The sequence below is a fragment of the Haliotis asinina genome, chromosome 10, assembly GCF_037392515.1.
Source record: "Haliotis asinina isolate JCU_RB_2024 chromosome 10, JCU_Hal_asi_v2, whole genome shotgun sequence".
In the NCBI taxonomy this organism is placed as follows: Eukaryota; Metazoa; Mollusca; class Gastropoda; order Lepetellida; family Haliotidae; genus Haliotis; species Haliotis asinina.
The window spans coordinates 48,393,831-48,417,271 of record NC_090289.1 but is presented as its reverse complement, the minus strand read 5'-3'; the positions used below and the strand labels follow the sequence as shown (position 1 = coordinate 48,417,271).

Here is a 23,441-nt window from a genome sequence, read left to right as displayed (position 1 = left end):
GAAAGAATGCCCAAGTCATTGTCAATGTCATGCCAACATTTGTCATAGTAACAACTGTCAATGCATTCAATGTATAAGTGGCCGTTATCCACATTTTCAACAAACTTTGGATATTGTATGTCGTCATATAAGGCTATAAAACCTGTTGAGGTAGTCATTTATTGACTCAGCTCCCCTTGAATTCTCTGTCTTCTACTAATGTTCCGAAATTCCAGTAACATCAGTCAGTATCTTTTCTCCTGTTCGGAATATTTGATCACTGTATTTTGTCTGCTTGTTCATCTCTCTCTCTCTCTTCATCTTGTTTCTTGTGACCGTTGTCTATGTCATCAGCCTCTGTCTGCTCATCTCCTTTCTTCTGGCCACTATTTGTGTCATCCACCACTGTCTGTCCATCTTGTTTCTTCCGACCAATGTCTGTGCCATCCATCTCTGTTCATCTTCTTCCTTTAGACCAATATCTGTGTCATCGATCACTGTTAGAGAACATGTACCTGGATGACAGAGAGACAGATAATCATGCAGGGTTTGTATTGCCCTGGATTTTAAGACGGACAGTTACGTGCGTGAGAAAGAGGAACAGACATGTACAGTGCATGTTTTTCGTTTCTTCAGCAGACAGGCTTTCACCGAAACACATATCGTTCTGTTAAAAAGTATACTATCACGGGTGGTAAGCGGGTACCATGGACTTTCTTCAAGTCTTACTGTATTGATGTACCGTATGATGTCGTTCTTTCTTGAAGTTGTGTTTTGTTTAAGGCTGCCGAGTCAACTGAGGAGTTCTTAATTACAATCAGCGCTCCCGGCTATAACAATATTACAATCAAGGGATGTATCAGAGACGATGATCGTAAGTGACATGTTGCAAATATTTTACACTTCTGCAATGAAACACTGTAAATGTAATTCTGGAATCTTTAATTTCAATATATCATAGAATACCATTACAAAATCAAGCACGTTCAAAAACCACATTGCTTTAGACAAAATACTTTTTTGTTGATAAGAATGCATGTGATCAGAACTTCAAAGTTATCGTTGCTTTCACTATCATACATATGCAACTGGTTAACATTACCATTGATTTAAGAATGCCATAGTGCTTCGATCGCTTTGTTGAATGTACCCCTGGTGTATTTCCTCAACATATCGGTTATTACCATGAAGCAAAAATTGTTTTTGTACCTACACTCTTACACTTCTAGAAGGCCAGTCGAAGTGTAATCGCGTTCAAAACGTTGATATTCTACACATGAACAAGAGTTAACACATTTTGTGAGAATGAGTGAGTTAGTTTAGTTTCAAGCCACACTGAACAATATTCCAGTTATATGGCTGTGGTATGTAAATAATACAGTCTGGACCAGACAATCCAGTGATCAACAGCATGACGATCAATCTACGCAAATTGGGAATCGATGACATGTGTCAACCAAGTCAGCGAGCCTGACTACCTGATCCCATTAGTCGCCTCTTACGACACGTATGGGTTACCGAAGGCCGCTTCTCTAACTCTGGCGAGAATGTTGAACTGGGATTCGAAGCTTGGTCGTTTGAAGGGCTGTGTTTCTGTCAATGTGAAACAGAATGTTTATAGTGCTAGGATAACCAAAACGTTCCTATTATTCAATAAAGCGTGCCTACTGTAACATTGTACATGTGGCATATCAAGCAACGTTGCGTGTGGGCTCGCGTACGTGCGTGCGTGCGTGCCTGAGGTCAAATCTGTTTTTAGTATCTCAAAAACATACCCAAAATTCTTGGCCTTTGATATTTGGACATGTGTTGAAATTACTGCTTATCCATCCGTATTCCAGGCGCGGTTAAATTCGACTGTACACGGTACGGTGTTACTTGCGTTGCGGGGACCTGTCCGGCTGGCGGTACCACTTGTGACTGTTCCACCGCTCCAGGCACAACAGGGGACAACTGCGGGATTATCGAATGTAAGTTGTGACTGCGCTTGGCGTCTCGTACAAGAACTGACAATATTTTCATCATTTAGTAGAAGGGATTGACTTTAATTTTACGCCGCACTGAGCAATAGTCAAGGTATATGACGGCGGTTCTTGTAGCACGAACATGTAATGCTTGCGAAATGTTAGTAATGTTGAATATTCATTACAGCTAACATCAATGGCACCGGTTGTGCTACCATTGATTGTGGACGGAAGGGTCGGTGCGTCTCAAACGGGACAGTCGGCGCATGCGTGTGCAACTCGGGGTATTACAGTGGCAAAGAAGGGAAGTGCGAACTCAAGAGAAGTATGTTCACAATTCATAGTTTAGATTCTTTAGTATATGTGTATAATTGAATCGGATGAAAAAGACACTTCACCTTCCCCCACAAATCCTAATCCTTTGAACTTATTATGCACCATGGAATATGATTATTTAATCAAACCAAATATATTGTTTTATGACTCCACAATGAAAGGTTTAATACCACCTTTTCAAAGAAAGTGTCATCGTAATAGGCTTCAAATTTTAGCGAGGTGATGATGACCCATGCATGATGTAAGAGGGTCGGGATCGGGTGGTCAAGCTCGCTGATGTATTTGGCACATGTCATTTTATCTCTGTCATGGTGTTAGTCACTGGATTGCCTGGTCTAGATTCGATTATGCAGTCATATATCTGGAATATGGGCTCACAAACTTGAAAACATAACCGTCCAAATTTGTACTCTGGGGGCATTTTGAAAAGGATTGATGCGATCGTATTGTGGCAACCTCGAGCCGCTCTGCCAGTCAAGCACTGAAACTAACATGGGCATATTTTCAAGCTCAAGCATTTGTTCATAGGCTGTTGCTTAATTTATGTTACTATGTATATTGATGACCATGTTGCCAATTCCCAGCAACCATCACTTCCTGTAACAACAACAAGATGACGATTTGTTTGAACCCCATCAACATATACAAGCCTCTCATCACCGTCTCTGGCTACACCTCCAACAGATGCACCGCCGATCTAGTTGTGAATATAACTGACAATCGAGACAGGATCCCATCGGATATACAAGGCCAGTGTCTCACTGTCGGCTTCAGTGGTTCGTGTGGAACATACACACCCACACCACAGGTGAGTTGGTGCAGTTGTAATTGTTCATTAATGACATAATGTTACACGTGCGAGAATTGATTTCCTGTATTATAGATTTTGGGGCTTATGCACTTACCCCAGCTTCTTATGGATGGAATAAAAGATTTCTTAATCTTTACGACATGACTGAAATCGATAACAGCTGCTCCGTAGATCGAAACTTATCACACGTGGTTTTGTCGGTGTTTGCCCAACTTGTTTCGATTATAAATTGTGTGTAGGATACTCGTAAAGAGCGCTTCAAGGGACATAACTCTACGGGGTTCACTTGACACATAAAACATTCCCAAAGGGGTGGCATTGCAGAGAAATGTATTATTTATGTTTAGAAAAACAGGTCATAAAAAAGGACATATTTGGGTTCCAGCCAGCGATCATGTGAGGACACTTCACAGTTTAATTCTGGAAACTCAAAAGCCCAGAAACTCACCTTATTGGTCAGATCCTGACAAGGAATTTGACAATATTCAGCATATACTTATCATGTGTATATGTTTGGAATAAAAATGTTTGCTTAAAATCTCATTATTTATACTACCTCTCCCATTGCCCTCGGGGAATGTTTACGTTTGATCATGTTTTTGAGGTTGTAATTGAATGAAAGGGTGACGCCACGAAAGTCCAAGTGTTCTAATCCTGCACCACGAGATAAGGCGTACAGAGCTGCGGTATCCCTCATGAATGTGAATTACATGCACAGGGTCATAGATACCTCCAAAGACAATTAGTCCTCTCAATGCTGCCGTCGAACCCATTCGACAGGAGTGCAGGATAATGGCATCTCCAAATAAAACTTGCAATAATTATTCAACAAGTCGGATTTACGTGTCATATGAATTATGTATGGAATGCACTAATTCTTAGCTTTATAAATATACAATCTTCAATATGTATATGTACCTTAAAACCAAATGCCTGCGAAATAAAAATGTGATCGCCAAATTTCTCGGCACGCAGTCGAAAATAACGGCCATTGTTGATTTTCAAGCACACCACGTCGAGCGGTAGCCAGTCTAATATGTTCTTCATAATGAAATATGTTTTGATAGTTTAATCAATAGTTTTGTTCTTTGACGAAAAGAAAGCTCACAAGTTTCCCATTTTCTAAATATTGGTACCTTTCGGCTTAACTAATTACAAACAAAACCAATCTCAATGTTACATCATCGATTGGACGAACAGGAACGATAATGGCAACGGCGGTATACACACAAGTCCACATGCATCGTGATGCCGAAGAAAATGTGCCATCCTTTTGATATATCCAACTATTTTATCTGGAATTAATTACATGGTGTGAATAGGTAAATGTTATTGTCTCTGCACAGAAATTACCATATTTAGCGAGTTTAATTTGATTTTGTTTGGTAAACCTTCCAACATTCACAATGTTGACAGCCATAGGTGACCCGAAAGGGCGTGGCCAACCTTGCGCTTTTTCTAAGTGACAAGACACGAAGGATGTTTGAAAATACGCGTTCATAAGCAGAATCTGAACTCATATACATTGAAAGAAAACGACTCAGTACCTATATAATGCAGATCATGAAACAATATCACAATATTAGTATTTGTACCCACCCTTGATGAAACCGGAAGCGGGTACACGGCATGGCACTCGTGGAGGTAAAATATAAACGAGTTGGAAAACGACCATTGATACATTTTCTAAATTGATTCAAATTCCCGTAAGATCCATACTATACACCAAAATTACCCTTCAGTCATCCTCAATTATTTACTGTTATTTGTGTTCAATAGCAGTTGTCATTTGTTGCGTGTGTTGTAGTATTTCAAGAAAAATTGAAATCATTTTGTTACTCCAAACAGCAGAGTTTTCGGAGTTAATTCTACCTAGTAATAACATAGGTGATGTTTCAGATCAAATTATTTGACGTGTGTGCATATGTTTATAAAAAAATCATGTCATGTGGCTCAGTCCGTGGCTCCATACAGCTTTTAGATATTGCACTAGTGCAACCTGAACTGCAAAATGTACCTCATGTTTATGGCCATACTTTTTACCTACTTGCACACTGCCTATGTTCATATTTTACTGTTAAAACAGACTTCATCTGGGAAACAGACTGATGCTTTAAACTCTTGGAGCAATGATTACACTAATAGCGATTGAAAGACAGACTCATTTTGTTCCTGTGATGAAATTTCATTAAGTAATATGAAATTATCATACCAGACCTAGAATACTTTTGTTGTAGTGATGTTTTGAATATGGAATATCATAACTACAAGTGACAGATAATTAATTGTTGAGCAGGAGGTGCAACCTGTGTTAGTCTGTGGCATCAAGGTAATCATGTTGTGGCACCAGGGACAAGTACACTTCTTTTTCCTAATACTGAGTTCTGCAGTGAGAGTTTTTTGTTGTCCAGTTTGGAGCTATTTCAATTTGGATTTTTTTCATTGCCATATGTATATGGCGCAGACATATATATCAAATGCTTCCAGATCTTAAACGAAAGACTGCTCAGTCCGTGGCATTTTGTTTTTCAAAGAAGACTGTTCTTGATGTTTCTTGTTTCATGATGGTTTAGGCTATTGAACACTAAATGATTGAAGTATATCATCATCAGACACTTCAACAAACAGAAACAATCCTTGAAAGTTCAATAGACTCATTTCATATTGTGACATTACTCCTAAACCCAGGAAAAGACAATAAGGTGGAATAATTTATATTTACAGAATATGAAGCCTGTTTACTTTCACCAGAGACAATATAACTTATAACAATATTACAAATGAATTCAGCAAACAAAGTGGTACTGTTGATAACAAAAATAGCTCATCACCCATTTGTATTTCATGTACATTTTGGCACGATATCATAAAGAAATAAAATACACAAAATAATATGTAACATCTATCCACATATTTTATGGCATACATGTAGTTGTATTAAAGAATTGTGCAAAATTGTCAGTTTTCCACATTACTGAAAGACATTAAAATTTGGTTATTTACACGTTGCTAGTGCATTGGCAAAGTGTCTTTGCCCATGTCTATTTGGGAGAGAAAATTAATTGTCGTATTATTAATATCAATTAACATATGAAAATATATGAAAAGATTTAAAGTTGTAACCACTTATGAAACATAAAGCATTGACAAATCTATCATAATTATTCAACAAGAACGTTAATTCATTGCATAAAATTATGAATGAAATTCAGCTTGCTCTGAAGTGAGACATATATGTTTTCCAATCATGTAATATGAAAGCAATATATATTAAATCATCCCAGATTTCATGTGAAACTATAACTGAAAATATATTTTAGTTTATGAAACATGTATACTGCAACTGCTACTACACTACATCGTCACAAAATGAAAAGCATGAATGTTATTTTGAAACACAAATGCCACGCCCATGTCCGCGCACCTGTTGTTGAGAATGTTTGTAAACGTTTTTGCGTCGGACCATGTGAAAAAAAAGAATAAGCTGGGGTCAACATGCGTCACAATTACATCTTTCTATCTTTATATTCAGTGGACAATAAAGTAATGTGCCTAATATGAAGAAAAAAATTCAAATAAAAGATACTGAAAAACTTGCATCTGCAGTGTTGATCGACTACTGTTTCCGGGTCACGGGAGCATACAAGGTCAAACTGGTTCGGCTATGTGCGAATTATATAGTCAAAAATACACCAAGAAATTTCTATGAGCTCTGATTAATCATTTTAAACAGTTATTTGTGCTAAATTTGGGTTTGTCAGACGAAATATCTCCAACTTGTCTGTTAATATTCAATAGTGAATGAATTTCATCAGGCAATCCCTGTCTGTGACATCACATCCGGTGACCTTTGCACTTACTAGAAAACAAGTTAGATTTCACGATCTTAATTTTCGTCGATCTCTCGTCATACTAAACGGAAAATAATACATGGAACACTTGTAGAATTAGAAATTCTCCCTCTTTCGCCAGGTCTTACACAGAAGAGTTCTGTAATCTTTCTTCTGACCAAAAATGCTATATTTTATGTAGGAGTTGGAGGATGCGCGCCATGTTTGTTTTTCGTATGTGTAACACGATCTAACACCGGCTTTTTGCGGGTTTGTGCAAAAATTAATGAACCATAACACTTGAAATTTGCACTCATGAATGTTTATAAATCATATATTTTATTCTGCTATTTTCATGACATGGCACGTTTAAATAAACGTAATAGTGACATTTCAGTAAGACCTGTCATGACATCGAAAATATGATTTGTTTACGACGAACGTTTTCGATTATTTTTTTCAGAATTAATTTTTGATTTGTCGTCGCACGCATATTTGCCGATACAAATATACGAAATTATATTCAGATACTAATGAAATATCAGTAGTAAGAATATTGAAATCGGTTTGCGACAATTGTACAATTGATACGCATCCGGCTGTCAATCGAGTAATTCAGGTAAATTCAGGAAAATTAACTTTATTTATGTTTGTCTTGTAATTAATATCTGTACGTTTAAAGTTATCTGGATATTTCTGGATAATAATGTTTATTTTTCTATGTAGTATTAATGAGCTGAATATTTTTTCAGTTGTTCCTTATTTAATGACACACCGACTGTTTGAAATCACCCACCCTCTTATCAGCGCCTTATGCTCAAATTAATTCAGTAGGCTAAAGGTTAAACATAATAAGAGAGGGGAAAGGTTCATTTCTTGAATGATTACTCTACAAAACAAGTTGCATATATAATATTTTCTGTTTTGAATATAATACTTTTCTGGGTATTCATGTACGTAAGTATATGTGATATCAATCATTCAGATGTACATCGCTGATGAACCTAAGGACTATTTAGAACATACACTGCGTAATACATAAGATTTACCAAGCATGTATATCTGTGTAAGACATTTTGCATACATATATGTAATGTCACGACACGCATTAAATGCATAGGAAGTAGCAAAGTCAAGGGATACTGATCATGTTATGTGGAAATTTTCCTTTAGGTTTGGCCATGAATCATTAATTTGTCAATTTGTCAAACAGGATGGGAATGTGTGTTACACAATTCCATACCGCATCCAGTACAACCCTAACATGATGACGGCCTCAGATGAAGTTGTGTACGCTAAATGCTGTGTCAACCAAGCAGGGCAAACCATCTCCACGGAGGAAATCTTAGCTGACACAGCAACGTGAGTCGAGAAAACAAATATGGAACACCTTATACAATTGATGATAATGTATATGAAGTTTATGTGTGGATTGTATGTTTGATGAAAAATTGATTGTTTAGGAGAATTGTTTTGTTATTCCAGGCAATATCTCAACAAGCAGCAAGAAGAAGTGAACTTTTTGGGTGTGAAACTGTCATCCGCGCTCGGTAACGGCCGCCCTATAGATACTCCCCTTCCTCTGAACGAAATCTACCAACTGTGTTTAGACATAACTGATCAGGGTAGGTTTTAATATAATGTTCAGTCGGGTTGAGTAATAACAGCGAAAGACGAAGGGTTACCGTGGTATCAACATTCTGATGCTAAGACCTCGCGATATGTTTGAAATGGAGTTGGCAACGGTATGAAACTGAAAATCACTTGAAAGGCTGATGTTTTCTCCTGTGTCCCATTGACCCTCCATAAATCATTTCAGGCTTCGCATATCTTGGCATGATCCGAATAATCGTCCATAATGGTCGGAGGGGTTCATCACGACAAGAAGCAGTAGTGTATGGAAACGACGGGTAAGATTCCTCAAATGGAGTCTCCATAATGTCCCCAAATTCTTCACATACTGTCTATCAAACTCGATGAGGTTTCTGTATTCAAAACAGAAGCGTTATTCGCGATGTACTATCTGAATGTTGACGACAATATTGCACATAATACATTGTACTCTGTTTAATACAAATGTCAGTGCATTCGTATAACATTCGTATATGTATGGTTTGGGCGGATCCAGGGTTTTTTAGGAGGTAGTGCACATAAATCATGAAGTCCAAAAGTTAGAGGAAATGTTCTTCAGTTATTCTCTTTCGGGAGTTTTGGAGTGTGTGTCCTATTGCATTCCGCAAATCATCGTGTAGCAGAATCTTTAATGTAATTTTTGGTGAGGCCAAGTTTGGAATGGTTATTGTTCTTATTACAGATGCAGCGACGAGGCCGGCAAGTCCATCGTGCACTCCTTACCCCGCAGAGTCAGCGACACGAGGATTTGCATGAGGTACAAGCCAGGTTACTTCCGCCCTGGACCTGCAGCTGTGATCCATGATATGAAGTACAGGCTATGCCTAGCGGGGGATCAAGCTAGCTGTCAACTGGTACGTGGAGGTTATGTACTTCCAACATGTATTTTCTTACGCGTATATCTCAATTTCTACACAGTAGGCATTAGTCTGTTTCACTTCATTGTCCTCATGGGATGACGGAGTTCTGCTATTTTGTATCGGACTCTAGATACCCACTGCTTTTGAGACCTTCTGTGAACAACAGGTACTCTAGTTAACGCAAGATGATTACCCTTTTATCGATCTCCTGGTTTCATTAGTGACTTTCAGTCGACAGTTATTATATTTTCTACAGTACTATTTTAACCTCATAAAACGGAATTGGTTTCTGGGGAGAGTCAGGACTGCATATTGCTATGCAACAACATCATACATTGACCAGACAAATTGTGGCGAAATACTGTAGTTCAAAGACGATTATCCTATTGATAGCAGGGTTGACATAACCGCGTCTTAAAACCAACGTAGAGTTTCTCGCGATTGTGCTTCTGAGATCAAGGTGTCACAAAACAACAATATAGTATTACTAGGAAGCCTAAGAATTTTTGGTAAAAGTCTACCTTTTTTATCATTAGCAACTGACCATGTCCTAATTCAAGCATCTGATGGATCAGCACGGATGAAACAAACTGTGAGGTTATACATATGACCTGACGGACTCGAATTGCTGTTGTATCAGTTTGCAACATCTATGATTTATTATTCATGGCGTATGACCTGGATGAACAATGAATGCACATTATCATAAAACAAACAATGACCAGTATATACCCTAGGTATTCTGTTATATTACACTGGTATTTCGTATAACGTTTCTTTTAAGGTATACATGTGTATGTATGTGTCTCGGCTATTTCTTTGAAGATACAATGCGGATCACCCCTAGGCAGGAAGAAGCGTCAAACGAATACAGGTGGAGTTGAGGCATCAGCGAATGCCACGGTCTACTTCCAGGATGACTCCACTTCAGCGTCGCAGACAAACAGTACGTTCCCAAAGCTTTAACCCTTAAAGTGCTGAATATACAATTTACAAAAAGCCGCATAGGCGTGTTGTTTTATTTCCAAATGGAAGTTTTACCATTTGTATGGTAATATAGACAACATATCCATCAATATTTGTAACTGGTACACACAGTGCTGCTCATTTGAAATCCATAAACAGGACTTATGTTTAAAATGTTGGATGCACTGTTGTCGAAAAAATGAGGAAAGCATCGCCACATGTGCGTATTTTGCATGTGCATGTTAAGCATGAAAATCATGAATTAAACGGCTATAAAACGACAATGAGCGTTTGGAAATTCGCATTCGTTAAGAAGACTTTGGACGGATTTTCAACATGCCACGTCTTGATGCTCCCACCAGAAACATTGTCATCAGAAGGTTGCAGGCTGGGAAGACACAATCCTCTGTTGCTAGACGTCTGAACGTTAGTCAGACACCCATTTCCAGGCTTGTCACCCGCGTACAACCAATGACCGTCGACGATCAGGTAGACCACGAGTCACTACGCCAGCTCAGGATCGCTACATACGGGTTCCTCATTTACGCGATCGTACAACTACAGGTGAGGGCACAGCAACCAGGATACCAGGAGTGTGGAGGATATCGGGACAAACTGTGCGGAACAGGTTGAGGGAACATGGACTCCGAGCCAGAAGACCCTATGTCGGCAACGTCTTACGCGGCGTTCACCGCGCCAATCGACTCCGTTGGTGAACGTCATTAGATGGGCCTTACGCAACTGGCACCGAAGAGTCCAGGTTCCTGCTGCAGAGACGTGACGGGACGGGACGAACAGGGTATACAAGCGTGTCAACGAACGTTTTGCTCCAATCTGCGTACGACAAGTGGACAGATTTCACATGGCTATTGTCATGACGTGTGCAGAGATATCCTACACTGATCGTACGCATCTGGTCCATGTTCAGGGGAATTTGACGACAGTACACTACAGATACGCCATCCTGTAGCCGCACCTCAGCAGGATAACACCCACCCGCACACAGCACGTGTTACAAGGGATGTTCTGGCTGCCTCGTTCCCCGGGTCTCATCCCTATAAAACACATACGGGACGAATTGGATCGACGTCTCCGTCAGCATCATCACCAAACACTGCAAGCACTGGCTGCATGTCTGCAGGAGGAGTAGCAGAGAATCCCCCAGGCATTTATCCAAAGACTCATCCAATCCATGACTCGGCGTGAGAGAGCTGTCATTCGTGCACGTGGTGGCCATAAAAGATACTGACATTCCATTTAAGGCTGACGTATAATGCCCTAAACTCATGTTCTTGATCTCATTTTGCAGACATTGAACTCACCTAAGCCAGTGTAAAAATTAATTTTTGAAAGATCAATTCTGACTATGTTATTTATGATTGAATAAACAACATTTTGTCATAAAAACTGGACTATGCGTTTCATTTTTTGAATAGTATAATACTTTAGCCAGGAGGATAGAATGATATGAAGAATGCAATAATATATACTTGAATGGTCCTGAGCAAGCTAAATTCTAGTCAGCAATTAAATGTCGACACGTTGTTCCTGATACAACCTGATCTATATAACGTATAATAATACTTTCAACGCTCCTTCAAACAGGTGAAACACATACATAAGACGAATAGCTGCAACTAAAGGTTATGATTCTCTTCCAGCTGAAACTGAAGTTACTCCAACTACAAAGGACTGTCAAATGGATATGTCTGTGATTTTCCCCGCCATCATCGTGGTCTGCGTCGTCACGCTGCTGCTCATCATCGTCATCATGTACATGGGCTACCTGCTGATGAAGAAAAGAGGCAAGCAAGAAGACAAGCTGGACGATCTGAAGTCCGAAAAGAGTCGCAGGTCCTATCCATACCGCAACTAATTCAGTCTAACTTGTTGGAATAATCGTGATATTGAAAACGAATAAATTTTGGAAAGTATATCACTTACATGCACCCACAGTTTTGCTTTTTAACCAGCAGAAAAATACAAGTTTCTTTCCACTACTTCAGTTGTGCTATATCAAAGAACACAACAAGATTGATCTATTTTGCACATCCGTCAGTTTCTGTGTTACTAGATATCCTTGCGAAGCAATGTATGAAATGCCGAGTTGAGCATGGAATGTTTTTAAGCGTTTTGTCAAAACATCTCGGCGTGATTGTAGTCATTTGTTGGAAATTGACTTTTGAGTAACCAGACAAGTCTCATCTCGGGTCACCATGCAATACGTCGGTTTGCATTGCTACAGTTAAAGATCTGAGACGCTTTGGTGTTTTTCACTTTTATACGCCATATGAATACGATGAGTGAGAACAGATATATTTTCCTACCCATATATATTCAAGACATATGTATTTTTTACATCTTGTGAATAAGACCGGACAGACAAGACTGGTGCAGAATGCACGCCCATCCTTGCCGTGGAAATGAATGTCAAAACATCCCATGTACCTGTTTTTGATGGTTGCTACAGTAACAATTGGTCTCTTTGATTATTTGATAAAAGAATCGGTGCTATGTTTTGAATCCAAATGTGGCTGTGTTTCGTGGTTTATATCTTAGTAGGTGTTTCGAGAAGTTGCGGCCAGGCTATGAAACTGTTGGGAGCACTGCTACCTTGATATCTGAAGCAAAATTTGTTTTCTTTCAATACTTGCTTTACGATCAGAAGAATCGAAGAAATTTTAATTGCGATAAAAATCCATTTACTGTCGCTATCAGCCTTAAACGTTTCACAGCACAATCAGTTATTCCCTAATCCTTTGATGCCCACGTATAAACATATATATATATATATATATTACAAAAATACGACTTACAATATAGTGTATTTTGGTTTGACCTAGGTCACTTTTGTGAGAGGTTTTGAATTGTGTTCCCTGATCTATTGTACAATGTAATTACGACTTTTGTTCTAAAATCCAATAAAAACGTTTAGATTTCAAACGACTGTCATTTTTCATTGATACCACGCTCTCGTTATGTATCGAATAATGACAACTGGGTGTGTGCATATGATGAACCCGCTATAGACACATTTATTCCAAGGAATCGACTCGTGAGTGTTTAATAAAATAAAATATGGATTTAGGGCAAAGATTGTATGTAACGCAGTTTCTTTTAGGAACTTCACTTTGCTTTGGGCTTTCCAAAGGCATGTCTCATGAAGGTGAGGATCTGAGAGATCCATTGTGCTGGTGACAGTAATGTGATGGCAGGGGTTGTTGATATTGACGTTTTAGGTCAATGGCGATCTCAATAGGTATGACTGATTCTTTGGAAAGTGGGATACAGTGTGGGCTGTGTTTAATCTGATCGTGGGCATAGACGAAACTGTCGTAACCTATGTTCGGGTGTTAAGCCCTATTACACGTTACCCATTAAGATGGCCGTTCCGCATTGTCAGGGGTGATGTAAGCTCAAGTTAGACCCTCGTTCGGTCCGTCCGGGGCTGCTACATCTATGAGTGAGAGGTCAGACGACTGACATTCAATGAATAACTGAACACAAAGTTCTATGTTCACACGAGTTTACTCGTCCTTCTTTTCTCTTCGTGTCCTGCACATGATAGGGCAACATCTTTACCGATAGGGAACGTTCTGCATACTCTGCAACCTGCACAATTTCTAGTGCTGACGGTATTTTATTGTTAAAGTGTTCGTGCCTTGTCACATGACCGTATACAATCCCCCCCACCCCCCCCGATTCGTCCATCATCACCTGGACTCATGTCGCACCTCGTCGATCGATATCCGCTTACTTACTACTTTAAGAAGTAGCTGTTACTGGCATTTATCCTGTTCCACATACCTTAGTTTTCCTACCAAGCAGTAATAGCATTGATTCTACGACGAAATAACAGTCCGTCTCGATAATAGGCTTATGAATCGTTTCTTGTCTAAATGATGCAGTTTTAACCATATAACAATACTGTCGTGGGGAGAGAGCTGTTAGACCACACATAGAACGCTGGTGGCGGATTATTCATTGTTGATCGTGGCTTAAAATTTTAATGGACCATAGCGAGGAAAAGTTACTGTGCAAATATAAGGGTCTTGTGGCTCCAGGTTAGTATTGACTTATTGTTGTTGTTTTTTATTCACTGATACGTTGCATTACTTTCAGCCCTCGACTAAAGGAGACTTTCATTTTATCCGCGTACAATGAACTGGAAAAAACAATCTGATTATTATCACTATCACTGCCAAAATTATCCCATTTGTTACGGTGAAGAAGTTACCGTGACAAAAAATGTAAGAAATCCCCTGTGAACCAGCAAAACAGAACAAAGACAAGTCTGAAACATTCAAATTCTGTATTACTATGCAACGAGAGCAAGGTATACAAAGTCAGAAGTCAATATCACAATACAGATTTCAAATATAATACAATTGAGGCAAAGTCTAAGGCAATGGGTCACAAAATATATAGTATAGCAAACTCACCAAAGTCTTAGTGTGAGAGAGAAACAGTCGTGCAGAATGAACACAGTGAGCGGTCTGACAGCAGTAGATCATACGTTGACGGATAAAGCGTTGGCAATGTAATGTGCAGTGAATGTCCGAATGTGTGTCTCTGTGTCCCTCACTGCACGGCAACTACCCTTTATATATACTTGCAGTCATTTCCCGACAGTACGAGCACTTACTGCCATCGCCAACACTGTAGAATGGCCTCGAAATAATGTCTCCTGGAAGTAAACAAACAGGACGCCAAGGGCAGATAATTCCCGCACAAGCCTACTGCCAAAATCCCAAAAATGCAGATCATCTATTATGCGAAATGTGACCCATTATAATTATCATTCATAACACTAAACATTGTGACCCAATAATAATTCTTACTTAGTTAACAACAAAATATACAGAAAATACACACTGGTAACACTCAAAATTTGGTGCCTGCAATACTTGACTTTTTCAAATGCAATCTGACAACTGCTGTCCCACTGAAATTTTACCTTTTCCCCAAAAAGGTTGGTTAAGTGGAGATACAACATCTGAGAAGTTTGGACAAAACCTTCTTTAATAGCCATCCATACCCAAGAATCTCATGAGTTCTCTTTTAGATTGAGGTACTGGAAAATGTACAATTGCTTCAACTTTAGCATGGACTGGTGGTACCGTACCCTACAACATGCCCAAAAAATTCAACTTGTGCCTTCCCGAATTCACACTTGGCGAGATTCACAGTTAACTTTGCCTCAGACAGTCTTTCGAAGAAACCACGAGTCCTTTTAAGTTGGTCATCCCACTCCATGTCGTAATCGATGACATCATCCATGTAAGCCTCGACACGATCAAGGCCTGATGTGACATTGTTGACAAGTCTCTGGAACGTCGCTGGAGCGTTCTTCAGACCAAACGGCATCACCTTGTATTGATTATCGTACAGTCCATCTGCTGTAGTGAATGCTGATATTTTCTTTACACAGTCTGTGAGTGGAATCTGCCAGAAGGCCTGCAGTAAGTCAAACTGACTTATATACTTAGCTTGACCAATGGGATCAATGCAATCGTCCACTCTCGGAATAGGATACGAGTCAGTTCGTGAGAGTGCATCGACAGCTTTCATGTCAGCACAGCAGCGCCAACCACCTCCACTCTTCGGCACAAGAACACATGGTGAACTCCATAGACTGTCACTGGGTTCACTAATGTCATTGTCCAGCATGTATTTCACCTCCTTCCGTAGAATTTCACGTTTCACTGGATTCATCTGATAAGGGTGTTGTTTTACAGGCACAGCATCACCTACATCTATATCATCAGTTCGACCAGGCACATCAAGAAATAAGTGAGAGAACTCATGAATCAAATCTGACAACTGAACTTTCTGCTCTGGGGATGTAATGTAATAGTTTCTCATCAAGGTGAGCTAATACATTCAACTTTCGTGAAACATTATCACTGAGATCATCAAACTTCACATTGCTAACACAATCATCAATGTTGTCAATATTTTCACAATTGCCTTTAATACAATCAGCAACTGGGGAGAGTGGGCAATACAATTGACATGTTTGGTTTCTGACCTGTAATGATATTTCTTAATCATGTTGACATGACACAATCTTTTTATGGCGACCAGGCGTCAGGACGACATAGTCTGTGTCGCTAACCTTTTTGTCAACAACATATGGACCTTGATGTCTTGATCTCAGTGGCTGACCAGGAATGGGAAACAAAACTAACACTTTCTCACCACAAGTGAACATTCCCTCTTTTGACTTTCTGTCATAGAACGGATGAGCCGATCAGAAAATATACAAAAAATACACACTCGTAACAATATGTCCATTTTATTGTTAAACCCTTGCACTCAAACTATAATGCCATGGTTACATATTATATGCCTGTTCTCTGCTTTAGTCCTTCACGCATGCCTGACAATTGAATAAGTATCATAATATAAAAGAAGTTGTTCAAGGATCATGCCTCTCATTATACTCATCAATTTGCCATGATACAGAGACCAAGGATGTCTCCTTCCATCCGCCTTCACAATCTCGATACCTCCAGGTCATACGTTCCGATAAGTCTTCACTATACTGTGGATGTATCTATGGGTCGGGCCGGTATTGGTGCCGCATTCTCAAAGTAGCCAATTAGGTAAGCTGGCCTTACAACCGAGCTTGCCAGTGTCAACAAGATAGCGGTCGCACCTGCGACGGTTTTTTTTCGTAGTGCGACTCAGATTCAGGGGAAATCATACCAACAAACTGACAGGTCCGAAACTTTGAAAGATATATATGCATGAAATCCTTCTACCTCTTTCAGAGCACTTCGGCATGATTTGTGTTGCCAAGTTTAATCGGTTAGATAATTTAAAAAGCGATTGTGAGTTGTGATTTCTACGTTCAACTTCCCAGCGTAGACATCTGATTGGCTAGAAAGCCAACTAAGGGAGGTAATAAATTCATCGGACTGGATCGTAGATGCATCCAGGGTACAGATGACATTTCATGGGAACGAACGGAGAACTTACGAAAATAACAGAGCACTCAAGCTCCACACCTTGTATCCTTATGAGCAATTGAACCTGGTGTGACGACCCGAACGCTTTAGCTAATTGACTACCTTAGCGCCCCTTGACATTTAGATTGAGCGAATTTAGTTTTACGTCACCTTTAGCAACATTCCAGCAATACCATAGCGTTGAACACCAGAAATGGGCTTCACACATTCGGGAATCGAACCCGGGTCTTTGAAATGACGAACGAACGCGTTAACCACTAGACTACCCCACTGCTCCTTGAAATTAATAAGAAACTCACATTTAAACAAGTGAACGTTTGTCATTCATCAAATGTCGTGTGTTGGTATAGGTCTTACTCAAGTCAACAAGAAAAAATGTGTTAAAAATATTCTTGGTAAATACATAGTATCCACAAACATTGATCTCACAAAGAAACATAAGCTACACTTTCAATGTGTTTCTTGGGGTATGATCAGCCACAGAGCATGGAAAAAGTACGAGCGTTAGGGAAGAAGCATACGTAAAAGGAAACAAAGAAACGGGGGGATTATTATCATTTGTAGGACGAGTACGGTGAGTGATTTGTGTCTCACGTTGCTATTAGCAATATTCCATCAATTTCTTGGTGGGCGATACCATTTATGGACTTCACACATTGTACTCACGTAGGAAATAGAACCCGGGTCTTCGGTGTGAAGACCCAACGCTTTAACCACTCGGCTACTCCATCGCCCTCATTTGTACAGTAGCTCTCATCCTTGGCCATCTCATTCATTGACACAAGCCCAATACCGATCGTGCATCTCCAGCTGGAGTTCATGTAGTCAGACCAGAACGACAATGATACTACTGTTTTGTTCCAAGCATGTAGATTCCACTATACATACGCAAAATATGGTCCAAATAATCTCAAAATGAAGAATTCATTGAGAGTGCAAACATGCCACTTGTTTGAACTTGCATGTATAAACGTGCTGACATATACCTGGTGAAATATAAAGTTCAGAAAGTTATGAAGGACACCAGGAAAGGTCAAACTGAAATATCCCCAGTGAAATGAACTGTAAGCACGGTGTTTAAGATTAAAATTGATATAACATTTATACGAATATATTGTTTGAAACTTGTATCCAGTTATTATTTCATTACCTCAAAATGTCTAAAACGCGCGTGAAACTTCAGAAACCATGCTTTTTCTGGATATCCTCTTACACATCCCAGTTAAAGCCCAGTTAGGCCGAAGTGGGTTATTTCGACTTATGCTATTTGCACCTAAAATATCTCCATTGAAATGTATTGTAAGCACAGTGTTCAATGTTAAACTGGATTTGATAATTATGAACATTTTCTAACTCATATCTGTGTATAATTTCATTGAATAAAGAATGTGGAAAAGCGCACGTAAAATCTAGAAGGAATGTCTGCAAGGTCGTCGGAGGAAAGACTCAGTTGGAAACTGTAATGTACAAACGACATATGTGTATATTATTCTGTCACTGTTCGTTCCCGTACGCTTATTACAAATGCAAAAGTAGGCAACACATTTCGTGTAAGGAATCGCTTGCAAGTTTGACTGCTCGAACCATTCCTGGCTTACGTCCAATTAGTTATTTGCAATGTTCTATATTCTTTATAATTTCAAGGTTCGGGGTAGAATAGGCCTTCAGCAACCCATGCTTGCCACGAAAGTCGACTCTGAGATACTGAAAAATAGATGATCTCAGGTTTTACGCGGGTCGCGCACGCACGCACGCTCGCGAGGCCACACACAACGTTGCTTGATATGCCACACGTACACTGTTTTAGTAGGCACGCTTTATTGAATAATAGGAACCTTTTTGTTATCCTAAACCTACAAACATTCGATCTGTAATCGACAGAAACACAACCCTTCAAACAACCAAGCTTCGAATCCAAGTTCAACATTCTTGCCAGACCTGTCAAGGTCCGGGTTAGAATATTGGCCTTGGGTAACACATGCTTGTCGTAAGAGGCGACAAATGAGATCAGGTGGTCAGACTCGCTGACTTGGATGACACGTCATCGGTTCGCAATTGCCCTGATTGCTCGTTATGGTGTTTATCACTGGATTGTCTGGTCGAGACTCGATTATTTACAGACCGCCGCCATTATTATAAGGGTAACGCTATTTTTCAGGGCATTATCATTTGCAGAAGCCCGGGGTCTTTCATTAACTGCCCGACGAAGGATATGTTATTATAGCTAAAATGAATACAATTTTTAATAAAATAAGAATAAAAACAGTGGAGGTCACTGACATACATTTCACAAATATAGACACGTCATAGAACAACACAGGTGACGTCACTATTGAGAGTGACGACATTCGACCTTGACCTTTGCTCATACTACCAGCCGCCATTGTTTTCAGTGATCAACAACGTTAGACTTCAAGTCGATATTTTCATTACTGTATGTTGTCATTTATGGTACAATCGTTATGGTTGACACAGGCAGGAAAGTGCATAATGGCACAGGCACATGTGACGAATGTGAGACAGATAGATGGTCAATAATGAACCCAAGTTCAATCGAGCCGTAGGTGATTGAACTTCAACAGCTGAGCTACTTATGACGTCACCTAACAACGGGCTTGATAATGGCCCGTCGTTAAGGTTGAGCGGTCCAGTATCATTTGCAGCGGCCCGCAAATTTCTGATAATAGGAGGTCCGTATCATGATAATTCCATGTATTTTAGCTATAAATAATATACTGAATGCGGCGTAAAACTAAACTCACTGACACACTCAATAATTTCAAGATGTTTTACACAACCATAAAATGCCATAACTGATTTAAGTCCTTTGGATTATTTTGATCAAAGTACCTCAATTGTGAATGGTTTGCCGTTTTTTCGTTCCTAACATGCACCGAGGGAGCCGAGGTGGTGGAAAGAGGCGAAGGTGACAACTGGTCATCCACGTTGACTATACACTTAGCATATCATGTTTTCGCGGTAGAGGTGCACTCTGTTATTGTTGTGTTGCAAAATCGTCATCGCCAGTGAATACACGGTGAAATATTATTCCACTGGGTCTGTAAGGGAATATAGTTGTGAGCACAAATGGATGAATGGATGACCAGTCTGTCCAGGCACGGTGTGCTCGCTACACGTGTGACCATGCCGTACAGGGACATGGCGTGGTCACCGGGAAGTTTCGTTGCTTCTCATTTTGGAGTCAGTGAGGTAACATTCATTTTCACGACTCATAACGTCTTTAGTTCAGCTATAGTGGTCGGAAAATGAGAAATATGTCCATTCAGATATTGTAATTTTTTGGTGGGTTTTGCTTTTATAAATGTAAAAATGTTACTTTCATGTTATATTTTAGGATGTACATGGTAGCATGTCACTTCAATGAAAACAGCCTATTTGCCCTAGCATTGAACGAGGCTGGAGAACCCAAGAGGGGAATCAGTTACCCCTAAGCCTAAACCAAGAGGCCAAGCCAGTGAACAAGAGATCAACATGTGTTGAATATAATTCCGATAATCAATAATGTATGACTCTTTGTTCCTTGGTACACACCAGTTTGAAAAACCTACTACTGCATGTTTTCTCCAATTAAAGAGTGAACAATTTTTCCTCTCAACATTTGTTAAGACAAAAGTACTTACTTCATTGGTGCATTTTTAAAGACAATTATTATTATAGTAGCCAAAACAAAATTTCCTGAAACTGTGTAACAAAATGTCTCTGATTGAATGTAAAAATTCCACAGAGTATGTGGAATTCCTACTCAGGGCCAATCTCGAGAAGAACCACTGTTCCTTTCTACAGACTTGCAGGACACAACAGGCTAATTTTCCAGGATATTCCGGCAAACACTTTCATTTGTCACTGGTGAACAGGCAGTGGTGAATTCAGTGACATCAAGATATAAAATGAAATCATGTATATGTGTCTAACGTGTGAACCGAAACCAATTGCTTGTGGTGTCATGAGGTTCATTGTACACTCTCGTTTGAATCCTGCGGCTTGTTCTGATGGTAAATGTTTCCAATTTGCAGTCTCCACTGTGCAAAATGTTACTGGAGAGCAATTTTGTTTTCTTAGTCTTATACCAGACTGAGTCCATCCAGTTGATATACATCTGTATCCACTATGTCATCCAAATCCAGATTTTACTTCATGGATTGATTTATTTGCTAAACAAGAAGCAGGCTTCTGTAAGCAAACAAGCTCGGTACCACTGTAGTTTCCGTGTGTTGATGGAGCGACTCTCGGGTGTGACGTCACACGACCACGTGACCGCCTAGATCATTATCTTGCGAAATGGCGAAATGCTTTCGAGGGACGTGCGTTTTAGATTCTCGACAGAAGCGGTATAATGAAATATTACTGTATTTTGTGTATATTATATGTATCTAGGTGTTCATTATGATTGAATATAAACAATGTGCAGAAACCTTTGAAAAAATGCTATAATCAGTACTTGTCAATCACTTCTTCTGTTTGGGCTTAGCATGTTGGATGACGCCATGGATGTGGATATACAAATGTGCTTCATATCTTATGCCATTATCTTCATACCAAGAAATTTATTTCAATAAAAATATTATCATTTGGGGTTACTTTAAGATAGCTAAGAAGTAGTCGAGGTATAAAGCGCGCCTTTTGGTCCATCAGTCCGACTGTCCGTCAGTCACACTTTTTTAAATTGTGCCTTTTGTAAGTTGGAATTTCTTAGATTTTTTTTTCCATTTCCATGCTGGAAGGTTTGGCTAAGGGATATTTCATGTCTTGGAGGTCATACCTCTAAAACCTTTCAAAAGATCTTTATGAAATTCATTACACATACCATCTAAGAATGAAGATTTTATGGATATCAACTTCTTTATATGAGAACACAACGTTTCGGAGTTAATGCTTACTCCTTCATCAGGTGATTGAGAATGGGGTACATAACACAGGTAGGGGGGTAAGGACGATGTACATGATTGGGGAAAAGGGAGAAACGCTGAGACCAATCAACAACAGAATGAAGGAACACCAGACCTCTGTCAGCAAACTCGTCCAGAAATCTGCCATCTCTGAACACATTCTCAAGAACCCTGGACATTCAATCCGATGGGAGGACACTAGGATACTATCTACCAACAACAACAACTGGCGCCAAAGGAAACTGCAAGAAGCCATCGAGATCCGGAGACAGAAACCAGCAATCAACCGTGACCAAGGAGTGTACCTACCAAGTGCCTGGGACTTACTGATAAATTAATCTCATCTATCTGTGTACATTCTATCTATGTAATTCATGTATAGCCAATCTACCCGTGCACGTCCTCATCTACTTGTGTTTTTACATCATCAACCCCCATGTAAACATGCCCATCAACCCTCATGTAGTCATGTACATCATCCTTAATCCCCAATCATGTGTTATGTAAACATCATCCACCATTGGCTTCCACCCTTTTCCCCAATCATGTACATCGTCCTTACCCCCTACCTGTGTTATGTAAACATATCCCATCATCTGTAATGTATTACCATTGGCTTCTATCATTGTTATCATAACTGTCGGGTTCCAATCAGCGCTTGTTTATACTGGCTTCCAGCTTTCGTTAATTCATTCCACTTGTTACTTTGTTATTGTTTTACCTGTACATATAAATATAGCTCTGTATCCCATTCTCAATCACCTGATGAAGGAGTAAGCATTAACTCCGAAACGTTGTGTTCTCATATAAAGAAGTTGATATCCATAAAATCTTCATTCTTATGCATTTCACTTCTAAATGCCCTTCAAAGACTTACATACCATCTAATTGTGTCTTTCATCACTATGTTTTTTTAAGATTTTTCACCTTTAGCTCATTCTGCCTATAAGGCCAGATGTGCTTATGGCACGGCCCGTCATCGGTCCGTCGGGCGTCGTCCCTAAACTTTTCACATTATCGACTTCTCCTCTGGAACTAATGGTCCATCCATTTAAGGGTTATCATTAACTGTTTAATGTTATCATATTGGTCTGGTAATAAGTTTTCAAACGAACGCAATGTCATTTCTGTCGCACCAAATGATAGCATAAACATAGCTATTGAGAAAATAATTCATTGCCT

General features: G+C 39.5%; 1 protein-coding gene across 1 annotated transcript in view; it reads left to right on the top strand.

Moving 5' to 3' along the window:
• The window catches only part of LOC137299036 (EGF-like domain-containing protein 2), a 50,190-nt gene extending 37,831 nt beyond the window's left edge, over positions 1–12,359 (top strand). The window contains exons 6-15 of the mRNA XM_067831510.1: positions 763–853; positions 1,821–1,949; positions 2,131–2,268; positions 2,864–3,087; positions 8,134–8,282; positions 8,406–8,545; positions 8,740–8,830; positions 9,235–9,406; positions 10,238–10,358; positions 12,040–12,359. Of these exons, the coding sequence (XP_067687611.1) occupies positions 763–853; positions 1,821–1,949; positions 2,131–2,268; positions 2,864–3,087; positions 8,134–8,282; positions 8,406–8,545; positions 8,740–8,830; positions 9,235–9,406; positions 10,238–10,358; positions 12,040–12,254 (1,470 nt within the window). The 3' untranslated portion in view covers positions 12,255–12,359. The remainder of the gene's footprint in view (positions 1–762; positions 854–1,820; positions 1,950–2,130; positions 2,269–2,863; positions 3,088–8,133; positions 8,283–8,405; positions 8,546–8,739; positions 8,831–9,234; positions 9,407–10,237; positions 10,359–12,039) is intronic.
• Positions 12,360–23,441: the final 11,082 nt, after the last annotated feature.